Source organism: Pterocles gutturalis, unplaced genomic scaffold (genome assembly GCF_000699245.1).
Source record: "Pterocles gutturalis isolate BGI_N339 unplaced genomic scaffold, ASM69924v1 scaffold24730, whole genome shotgun sequence".
In the NCBI taxonomy this organism is placed as follows: Eukaryota; Metazoa; Chordata; class Aves; order Pterocliformes; family Pteroclidae; genus Pterocles; species Pterocles gutturalis.
The window spans coordinates 40,391-51,359 of record NW_010139516.1 but is presented as its reverse complement, the minus strand read 5'-3'; the positions used below and the strand labels follow the sequence as shown (position 1 = coordinate 51,359).

The 10,969-nt window shown below is 54.2% G+C and overlaps 1 protein-coding gene across 1 annotated transcript in view; it reads left to right on the top strand.

Moving 5' to 3' along the window:
• Positions 1-9,545, top strand: part of LOC104469030 (keratin, type II cytoskeletal cochleal-like) — a 13,569-nt gene extending 4,024 nt beyond the window's left edge. The window contains exons 2-10 of the mRNA XM_010083362.1: positions 2-209; positions 931-1,139; positions 4,391-4,451; positions 5,239-5,334; positions 6,059-6,223; positions 6,451-6,576; positions 7,729-7,949; positions 8,461-8,495; positions 9,240-9,545. Of these exons, the coding sequence (XP_010081664.1) occupies positions 2-209; positions 931-1,139; positions 4,391-4,451; positions 5,239-5,334; positions 6,059-6,223; positions 6,451-6,576; positions 7,729-7,949; positions 8,461-8,495; positions 9,240-9,412 (1,294 nt within the window). The 3' untranslated portion in view covers positions 9,413-9,545. The remainder of the gene's footprint in view (position 1; positions 210-930; positions 1,140-4,390; positions 4,452-5,238; positions 5,335-6,058; positions 6,224-6,450; positions 6,577-7,728; positions 7,950-8,460; positions 8,496-9,239) is intronic.
• Positions 9,546-10,969: the final 1,424 nt, after the last annotated feature.

Below are 10,969 nucleotides of genomic sequence, written 5' to 3'. Positions count from 1 at the left end.
GCTCCTACAGCATCCGCTCGGGATACGGCTACGGAGGGGTGGGATTCGGGGGGGCCATGGGCCCCGGGGGCATTCAGGAGGTGACCATCAACCAGAACCTCCTGACGCCCCTGAACCTGGAGATCGACCCCAACATCCAGCGGGTGCGCAAGGAGGAGAAGGAGCAGATCAAGACCCTCAACAACAGATTCGCCTCCTTCATCGACAAGGTGAGCTGTTGGGATGGGCTGGTGGCTCTGGGGAAGCTGCGTAAAAGCGGGTCTGACCCAAAGCTTATATTCACAAATGGGTCAGGATCAGGTCCTCGGGACCGTGGGGGTGATTTGCCTCCTGCAATCCAATAACTCTTCCTAAAGCCCTGCTTGCCTTGCCGTCAGGGAAGGGGTTTTGCCCCCCTTGGGCCAGCTCTGTACCCCCGTTCTTTAGCTGCTATTGCCCAGGAGGGGGGGTCAGGCTCTAAAAATCAAACCTGCACCCCAGCACACCACCGAATGCAGGGAGGAGGGGGTCTCTCGGGGAGGAATTGTCCCAGAATTGTTGTAACTCGGAGCTTCCCGGGTTTGTTTGCTCTGCCCTGCACCTCTGTTGTTTTACTGCCTTGTGCTAATTGATCCTGTGGGAACTGCGGCTCTGGCATCCTCAAAATGCGAGGAATCCTGGAGAGTGAGTGATTGCCTGACTTTGGGGTCTGTGGCTGGCTTCTGTCAAGTGTCAGGCAAGCTCTTATCTTTATTCATACAAAGCCCTAAAGCCGTAAGCCGAGCCCCGGAGCAGCAGTGCACCCTCACGGTCCTTTATCACCCTCCTGAGTTCAGCTGCTCCCCAGGAGCAATCCGAATTCCTCGGATACCGTCCGCAGACACTCCGTCCTGTCAGCCCCCCCCCCCACTTCCTCCCGCTTTCACAAATGACCCCTCGGTTGCTTTCCAGGTCCGGTTCCTGGAGCAGCAAAATAAAATGCTGGAAACGAAATGGAGCCTCCTCCAGGACCAGAAGACAGCCCGGAGTAACATCGCTCCCATGTTCGAGGCGTACATCAACAACCTGCGGCGGCAGCTGGACGGGTTGTTGAACGACAAAGGGCGTCTGGAGGGCGAGCTGAAGAACATGCAGGATCTTGTGGAGGATTTCAAGACGAAGTAATGTATCATCCTCCCATCTAACGGTGTAGTTGAGCTGGCAGGTTGGTCACTAGACCAGCAGAGGTGTCCCCAGCTTTTCTGCTGGGCAGGGAGATGTTTTTCCAGCCATGAGTTGGGTGTTCCAGCCATGAGCTTGGTTAGGGTTAGGGTTAGGGTTAGGGTTAGGGCTAGGGTTAGGCTTAGGGTTAGGGTTAGCGTTAGGGCTAGCGTTAGGGCTAGGGTTAGGGTTAGCGCTAGGGTTAGGGTTAGGGGTAGGGCTAGGGTTAGGGCTAGGGTTAGGCTTAGGGTTAGCGTTAGGGTTAGGGTTAGCGCCAGGGCTAGGGTTAGAGCTAGGGTTAGGTTTAGCATTAGGGCTAGGGTTAGGGCTAGGGTTAGGGTTAGGGGTAGGGCTAGGGTTAGGGTTGGGGTTAGGGTTAGGGCTAGGGTTAGGGTTAGGATTATGTCTAGGGTTAGGGTTAGGGTTGGGATTAGGGTTAGGGCTAGGGTTAGGGTTAAGGATAGGGTTAGGGTTAGGGTTAAGGATAGTGTTAGGGCTTAGGGTAGGGTTGGGGTTAGGGTTAGGGTTAGGGTTTAGGGTTAAGGATAGGCTTAGGGTTAGGGTTAGTGTTAGGGCTAGGGTTAGGTTTAGGGTTAAGGATAGGGTTAGGGTTAGGGTTAGTTCCCCAGGCAGGGAAGCTGCCTGGATTCTTATCGCCTGCATCACTCGTCCCTTGCACCTTCTTCTACCGTGGTTCTCGGTGGCTCTGTTCTCTTGACGTTGCTTTGGGACCTCCTCGGGGATGGCTTTGTCCTTTGGGTTGGATGTGCCCCACGGGGTCCGTAGGAGCTCAGCGGGTTGGCGGGCGGCGAGCGAAGCGCTGCTCGTTCTGTGGGTAGGTGGTGGAGCAGGTGACCTGCAATTTTTAAGTGACTTTTCACTCCAAATCGTGTCTCTTGGGAGGAGTCCCATGAAGAAAGTAGACTTTGTCCCAGCCTGTGCCCAACCCAGTTGTACAGGGGAATGCCTTCAATTAAAAAAAAAAAAAAAAGCCAAGAAAGAAAAGAGGGAGCTGGCAAACTGGAATGAGCAGGAACTGAAAGCAAACAGATCTGATAATCCCCAGGGCGTGTTTAGGGAAAGTCAATAGCCAGCGATTCCCAAGGAGGAGCATGGGAGCGATGCTCCCCTAGCCCCGCTCTGGGCTCATCTTCTCTGCGAGGCAGCAGCCAGGAGCTGGTTTGCACCCCGAGGAACTGCAGCCCTCGTTTTGGTTGTGTGTCACGGGAATCGAAGGCACATGGGTGCGTCTTTATTCCTCCAGCTCACGGGTCTGTGTAAAACCAAATCCCGTCCGTGCTCAGAGAAGGGAAGCGAGAATGGGGAGCCTGAGGGAGCTGGGGAGCAGAAGGAGTGAGGATGCTGTAACGGGAGTTCAGAACCTGCTTCTCCCCATTTATATGAAGAAAATCCCATCTTTGAAGCAGAACACCTGAAACATGACGGGTTCTTTATGCGTCTGTTGCTTCTTTTCCGTATGTCCAGTTTACACGGTAATTCCCAGTTGACGTCTGGGGTAGGGGAGGGGATTTATACGCACGAGGCTCCCGGGGATGCGATTCAGTCCCTTATTCGGTAAATGCCGTGGCTGAGGGTGTGGTTCAGAGCGAGGGAGGGCAGGAGCGGACCGTTCCCGCTGTCCCCGTGGCTCGGCGCAGGGCGTGACCAGGCGCGACGGTGTGCTCGGCATCCCCAGGCACCGCGGGAGTTGGTGGAGAATAGGGAATGGTTTGTCCATTGGGGGACCAGCCTGGGGGAGCTGCCCCCAGGAAATGAGGAACTGGACAAACTGTTCTAGAATAATTCCGTCTTTTTACCCATCTCTGATGATCCATCCTGCGCTGCGTGATTTCCAGGCTACGTACTGCTCGGCAATAGCAACAGATCCAGTTCATTGACCTCCCAAGGGACAACGTCCACGTGTGCCGGTGGGGATGGGCAGGCTTCCAGCGCGGAGCGGGAGGGGAGGTGCGTGGAGGCTGTTGGAAGCGAAGCGGCTCATGCTTTGGAAGGGAAATGACGGAGCGAGGCGTGCAGGGACTGTCAATAGAGCAGTGTTGAGCAATTCCGAAACAGCCCGAGAAGCGGTTCCTGCTCTGCTCCTTGGATGCTCTCAGGTTCCACGTAGCAGGTTCTTGCCGTGTGTTCCAGCAGGTTGGCTCTGGGTGCGCTGGGGTAAGGTGGGCGCTGAGATCCAGGTTTGAAGGTGGCACAAATCCGTGATCCTCCCATAAAGTCACCGGAGCCTGATCTTTACGTGCCAAGGATCCAGCCCGTTGCCTCTAAAGGTGAACACCTGAAGCAAGGCTGTAGCTGATCCCTGAAGTTGGTGTCGCTTTGAAGCATAGCCGCTCCGTGCGGAATGAGAACAATGACTCGTGGTTCTTACCGGGACAGCGGCATGTGGCTGACCCCTGCAAAGTCCCAGAAACCCAGAGTGGTTTGGGTTGGAAGGGACCTTAGAGATCATCCAGTTCCAAATGTTCTCAGATGTCTGGAATAAGGAACTGCACAGCGACAGTAGCGTTAGCTGGTGCTTTGATGAGCACAGAGGAATTTGTTCAGTCTGCTCGCGTCTCTTCTGCGTTGGTGTTTGCTCTCTTGGGGGGCAGGTGACAAACCTGAGAGCCTCAGAGCATGGACCACAGCCCTGCAGCCATCCACCAGAGAGGAGAAGAACCAGAAAGCTTCTGAAGTGCGGAGGATTTTAAGGAATAGTTGTGGATGCCCCATCCCTGGAAGGGTTCAAGGCCAGGCTGGATGAGGCTTTGGGCAACCTGGGCTAGTGGGAGGTGTCCCTGCCCATGGCAGGCGGTGGCACTGGGTGGGCTTTAAGGTCCCTTCCCACCCAAACCACTCTGGGATTCTATGAATATGGGAAGGCGTGGGTAGGAAGCGCTCTCCAGGTTAGGGATCGTGGTGTCGTGGACCAGGATAGCTCTCAGACATCACCTCATCCAAACAGGACCTGGAGCTGTGGCGTACGGCTGGGACCTCTCGTGCAAACACTATCCACGCTGTAGTAGTGCGGTGAGCCTCTGCCCGCGGCTGGCTCGCTGGGGACAGTCGTGGGCTTTGCTGAGGTGGGTCACAGAGAAAGAAATGGAGAGAGAAGAGAAGAGAACCGGGGTGACTCATCATTGTGCCATTGTTCCTTTTCCCCAGTCTCTTAACTTTACCCCAATCTCTTTTTTTTTTTTTTTCCTGGCAGATACGAAGATGAAATCAACAAGCGCACGGCAGCGGAGAATGAGTTTGTGGTGCTGAAGAAGGTGGGTGCTGTGGATCTCTGCTGGGACTGATCCTGTCTGTCTGCAGCCCTTCTCCCCCTTTGCCCCCGTGCTCTGTGCTCTGGCTGTGCCCAGAAACTGGCCGTCGAGGAACCGCAGCTCCCATTTCTGGCTCAGGGCTGCCTCGGTGGAGGCACCAAAGGCTCTGGAGGAAGCTGGGGAGGAGTGCCAGATCCCATGGAAATCACAGATTGTGGCTCTGTCTTCCTTTGGGATGTTTCCCAAGGCCCCACATCACTGTCCAAACCCATGGGGGAACCTACAAACGCGGGACCAGGGGACCCTGCAGAACAGGCGGGATCCTGCGCACCGGCGGTGGTTGGCACACCAGTGGATACTGGTGGACCCTGCCAGCTTTTAAGCTGAAAGAGGGGAGATTGAGATGAGATGCAAGGAAGAAATATTTTCCTGTGCGGGGGGTGAGGCAGTGGCCCAGGGTGCCCAGAGAAGCTGTGGATGCCCCATCCCTGGAGGGGTTCAAGGCCAGGCTGGATGAGGCTTTGGGCAACCTGGGCTGGTGGGAGGGGTCCCTGCCCATGGCAGGGGGTGGCACTGGGTGGGCTTTAAGGTCCCTTCCCACCGAAACCATCCTGGGATTTGATGATTCTGTTCTATAACTTCTAGGACGTGGTGGGTTGTTGGGCAGAGGGATGGGGAGAGCAGACAGCTCAGGGATGGGCTCGTGGTTGCTTTTGAAGCCGTTGAAGGCTGGCTGGACCTGGTTGTCACAGCCGTGGCGATCTGGGTGGCTTATCGCTCTCTTTGTCAGGATGTGGATGCCGCCTACATGAACAAAGTGGAGCTGGAGGCCAAGGTGGATGCGCTGACAGACGAGATCAACTTCCTGCGGTCTCTCTACGAAGCGGTAAGGTCCCTTCTGCTCCCGGGGATGCTCCAGGGAGCGAAGAGCAGCGACCGGTGACTGGGAAATGAATGGGCTGCTTCCAGAGCTGGGAAGGGTCATGGGCACGTGGAGTCTTCCCTGGCACAAGCAGAACTAACCCTGCATGTCATGTGCACTGTCACAGCGACTCCTCCCTCTCTGGGATGGATTGATGGCAAACACAGCCAGGACGTGCATTATTTTTTTGGATGCTGTTAGTGTGAAAACAAGGAAAAGCAGCGTGTTACAGCCAGTGCTGGTGTGTGCTGGTGTGTTTGTGGCTGTGGGAGAGGGAGAAAGGAAAGCTGCTTGTCCCAGGTGCCTGTATCTCACCCATCACTGGTGAGATAAGAGCGGGGTTGAACAGGACAATGGGTGGGGTGGTGGAGTCTGGCCCTGGCTTTGTCGTGAAGCTGATGCTCCAGCGGCTTGTCCTAGCATTGCGTTCTTATCTCAGGAGCAGGGTAAGCTACCCTTGCTGTCAGAAGGCGGCCGATAAGAAGTCGCTCCATTTCTGCTGCTGTTTGTGCTTTGCGAGGTTGATGCGGTTCGGTTGGTTTCCTTCCAATTCTTGAGTGTTTGGATTGAATTCTTCTCATCTGCCTCCGTTTCCCTTTTCTTCTCGGATTCTCTCTTTATTTGGCTTCGGGAAAAGAGCCCCTGAAAAGCGGGTGATTAACAGAATTGTTTTTAATGCAACCGGCAGGAGCTCAATGAGCTGCAGGCGCAGATCTCCGACACCTCCGTGGTGCTGTCGATGGATAACAGCCGAAACCTGGACCTGGACAGCATCATTGCGGAGGTCAAGGCGCAGTACGAGGAGATCGCCAACCGCAGCCGGGCCGAGGCCGAGTCCTGGTACCAGAGCAAGGTGAGTGCCGGTGGAGATAAAGGCCGTTATCTGTTGGTCCACGTGTGTCGTGGGTGGGACAGATTTTAGCCAGCTGATGCCATTTTAGCCAGCCTGACTCCATCCTTTTCTCTTATACTATTGTTTTCTCTTGTACTATTTTTTTCTCTTATACTATTTTTTTCTCTTATACTATTTTTTTCCATTATACTTTTTTTTTTATCTTATCCTGTTTATTTTCTACCCAGTACGAGGCGTTGCAGGTCACCGCTGGGAAACACGGGGATGACCTGCGCAACACAAAGAACGAGATCTCGGAGATCAACCGCATGATCCAGAGGCTGCAGGGCGAAATTGAAAATGCCAAAGCCCAGGTGAGCAGCTGCCCCTTTTCTCCTGCTGCAGAGCAGGGGATTGAGCAGCGAGGAGCATGGCGGGGATGTGGGTGTGACACAGCGTCTGCAGGAGCAGGTTGGGGGGTGATGCTCGCCTAAATGGTGTCAGTTCTGCTGGAGGGAGGAACGGTGCTGGGAGCAACGTGATGCTGGGAGGCAGCTGAACTGTGGGTGAGAGCGAGTCCGCCAGCAACCCGGGAGCGCAGAAGGGGAGTGATGCGAGGCCGTTTCCAAAGGGCAAGGCTGCTGGTGGCCTCCCTCCAGCCACACACATTCCTTGTACCCTCTTGCTCCCGGGATCCTTGTCCCCTCCCTGTTTTGCAGAAGGGAACACCATGTTTGGGCACATAAAAGCATTTTTCAGCTGTATGGGAGTTCTGTTTGCTCTCCCCACGAGCTGTTATCGCTTTATCAAACCGGTGAAAGCCAGACCGGTGAGTGGTTCAGACCATGTTCAGGGCTGAAGGCTGGCTGGGAGTAACCGGAGCGCACAGAGCTGGAGATAAGCCATCGTGATTCATCCCTTTGTGTTTATTTAGTTTCAGGGCAGGGCGGCTTTGGCACACACTTACAAGCAAAGAGCTGACCCGGAGCAGCTCCTTGAATAATGAATGAGAATATAAAATATAAAGCACGTGTGTTCACGTGAGCCCTTCCTGCCGAACGTGGGGTTTTTTGGAGGTGGAGGGGGCACGGCGGAGGGGGCGTCGGGCTGCCGGCATGGCGCGGCCCCGCAGGGATGGGTTTGCAGCAGGTCCGCGCTGTTTGTCAACTGCGGCTCTGCTGAGTCCGCGCTCGCCTCGCATCAAAGCTGCTGGAGACTGTTGGGCTCTGGACAGGCTCTGGGGCATAACAGGAGAGAAAAGCTGCTCTTGCAATAACACAAAGGGTTGTGTGCGGTGTGGGTGGGCTGGGCAGCTGAGGATCACCCAAAGAAAGTCTTGAACCTCTTGAAAATAGGCTTGGACGTCTAGGATCTAAGCTGAGCAGGTGGCTCCAGGGCTCTGCAGAGATGGTCTGGCCAGGAGATGTCAGAAGCCCGTGGGCAGTAGTGTCCCCCAGTTGTGTCCCCCAGTAGTGTCCCCACCAAGGAGGTGATGCCCACGGACGTTCCCTGCTCCATCCCCGCAGCGTGCCAAGCTGGAGGCAGCCATCGCCGAAGCTGAGGAACGTGGGGAGATGGCCGTCAAAGATGCCAAGGCGAAGCTGGAGGAGCTGGAGGCGGCGCTGCAGAAGGCGAAGCAGGACATGGCCCGGCAGCTGCGCGAGTACCAGGAGCTGATGAACGTCAAGCTGGCCCTGGACATCGAGATCGCGACCTACCGCAAGCTGCTGGAGGGAGAGGAGAGCAGGTGGGGGCAACCTGTGGGTTTTACGGGAGGAAGGGTCCAACCCTTTGTTCCCTTTGCTTGGGGACGTTGTGAGGACCCAGTTCCAATTTCTGCAAGGAAATACCCTTGCATCTAAAACTGATTTTTGGTTCTGCAAATGCTTTGGCTGAAGAGCCAAACTGGCAAGTTCTGGGGAAAATCTGATACTTCTGGTGAAAATAAGCAAAGAAGAAAAAAGTTGTTTTCTATCATATGTTCAGTGCTGTGGCAGAAAATTTCCAAGTGGCTCAAATCCCATGGAACTGGGACAGAGCTTCTGTGCCCTTTCTGGTCCCCCCGGGTGATGACAAAGCTTGTAAATGTAGGGCCAGAACAAAGCGCTGGATGGCACACTTATCTTGTCTGAATTATTTACAAGAGTGGTAATAACTCACTGCCATTGTCTTCATCCTCGGCGCTGGGGCCCTGGGGGAACACTGAGTAATGCCGACTCTAACCCATCCTCTTCCTTTGTGTTTTGCTTCTCCAACAGGTTGGCTGGTGATGGAGTTGGCAACGTCAACATCTGTGAGTTGATTTTATAATTTATAATAGTTACACGTAGCCGTATGCCTATAGCAAACACAGGTGGGGAGCCTCATCGTGCCCCACCTTCACTTCTGCCACCCGGTTACCTCCCTGCTTAAGCGGGACCCCCCGAGACAGAAGTTGACGGTGCCGTTGGCTCCATGGCAGACTTCAGCTCTAACTCATCTGTATGAAATTTAAATTGGGGGGAACATTGATCTTTCTTTCCTCCTTTTTTTTTGTACGGAGAAAAGTTTTCTAATGGGAAAAGGCATCGCCTGGATGGGATGTTAGTGAAAGGTGAGGTTGGAGGGCGTCTTTCCAGCTTGGGAAGCGTCATGTCCTCACCTTGCCTGGACATGGGGAAGATGTCCACAGCTCTGATCCAGTGGCTCTACTTTTCATCTACTTAATGGCTGGTGAACCACACGTCCACAGTCTCTTTGGTGCACCAAGAGATGAGCTGAGTGTGTTTATGGTGTGGGGTTCTCCACGCTGCCGGGGGTCCTGAGCCCAACCAAGTGATGGAGGAGGAGTTGGGCTGCTCAGCCCTCTGTTAGCACAGAGAACAAATGCTTTGGACCAAAACGTAGGAAGAGATGATTGTCCTGTGTTTTGCAGGAAATCCTAGAGCGTTTTCATCTGGTTGCTGCAATTTAAAAATTCCCTTTTTTGGGGGGGGTGACAAAGGGGGTTCCAATGTCCCCGGCGCTCATGTTGGGTTTGGTTCTCTCTGTGCCGCAGCTGTGGTCAGCACTACCGGTGGAGCTTCCAGTGGATTTCTGGGAGGAGGAATCGGAGGCCTGGGCCTGGGAGCAGGCATGGGCAGCGGGGCGCTCGGCTTCTCCTCTGGGGGAGGCTCCAAATCCTACACCGTCACCACCACCTCGTCCAGCCGGAGGAGCTTCCGGAAGTAACGACGGGAAGGGAGATCGGCGGTACCCGTTACATGGGAGGAGGGAAATCGTAGAACGAAAAGTTTGGTTGCCTTTAATAGGACAAATTGGCTGCAAAATCTCTGCAGTGATGAATGAATTGGAATAAGACACATTCCAGAATACCTGCCCCTGCCACGTCCCGCCCAAGGCTTGATCCTGCGCTGCTGAACTCGGTGGGAACCCTTCCACCCAGAGCAGGTTCAAGCCTGTGGGGTGAAATTCACCCGGTGAAGCAGGAGGGATAACGCTTTTGTTACTTTGGTACCCCCTGCTCAGGGCTGGATTTCACCCTTTGAAGGGCAAAGCAATGATCTGAGCGGCAAGCTGTTCCACATTGCTGCTGGGGTTTTGCAAAAGAGACCCGAAGATTGTCTCCCTCTTAGTACCATTTGGAAGAATTTATTCCCTTGGGCTGCTCAGAAAATGCCAGCCCTTGGTCAGGTTTCAGGCTGGGTTTGTTTTCTTAAAGTATAACCAAGAAGAAAACAGTAGAGCTGGTTTGGGTTTCTCCTTCTTTTCTTTGGAAATGGGCTCAGAAACAGGAATTCAAGAATAAAGCTGATTTCTTACTGAAGGCAATGCAGACATTTACCTGCAGGTTCTTTATAGCGCAGTGACTCGTTAACAAGCTCCCCCACCCGTTCTCTCTCCGTAATGAAGCCCAAAGCTTAAGGGATATGAAGTTGCTTAAAATTAGAACACTAAAATGGGAGATAACATCCCCCCTCCTTGGGTGTCTCTGTTTACCACCCCGTATTTCAAAGCATCTCTAGTGACAGCCTTTACTACAGCTCAGGAAAAAAAACGTGGTTTGTTGATGCATCGTTGCAATAACTACTTGTTCCTGCCAAAATGTGTCTTCAACTTAAACATGCCAGGGAAAAAACAGTTAGGTCATGACTGCAGTAGGAAGAATTGGTAGATACATAACTCAAAAAAAAACCCGCACGGGGTTGTATTGCGTGCTCAGCCGTGTCCTAGCCGTGTATCTTTGGTTGACATTTTATGCCTTCGTGGTCTCAGACCTTGTCATGGGGCCGTTAATAAAGTTTCCCTATTGTGTGCATCTTCAGTCCCAGCTGAGTTCTTGTCCGTGCTGCCCGGGATGCTCGGGAGCTCTGGGAAACACCCAGCGTTACCACCTTCCTCCCGTCCCCAGAGCCCGCTGCTGTGTGCCCCGGTGCGGTGGCACGCTGTGGGCAGGGTCAGGATTTGGGGTTTGCTGGCTGCAGCCCTTTGTTCCTGGGTGGATTGTACCCGCCTGCTTTGCACCGTAGCAGCGGGATGATGGGACTGGTTTGGTTCCAGCGCTTCGCTTCAGCCCAGCCCCTCATGGGGACTGAAACCGAGACCCATCCCTCTCTGAGCATCATCTTCCTCCGCTGAGCCCAGAGGAGCTGAACATTGGAGGAGACACCTCTCTTGCAGATGGCCAAAGCTTCGGGAGGTGAATTTATCACAGAATCATAGAATCCCAGAAGGGTTTGGGTGGGAAGGGACCTTAAAGCCCACCCAGTGCCACCCCCTGCCATGGGC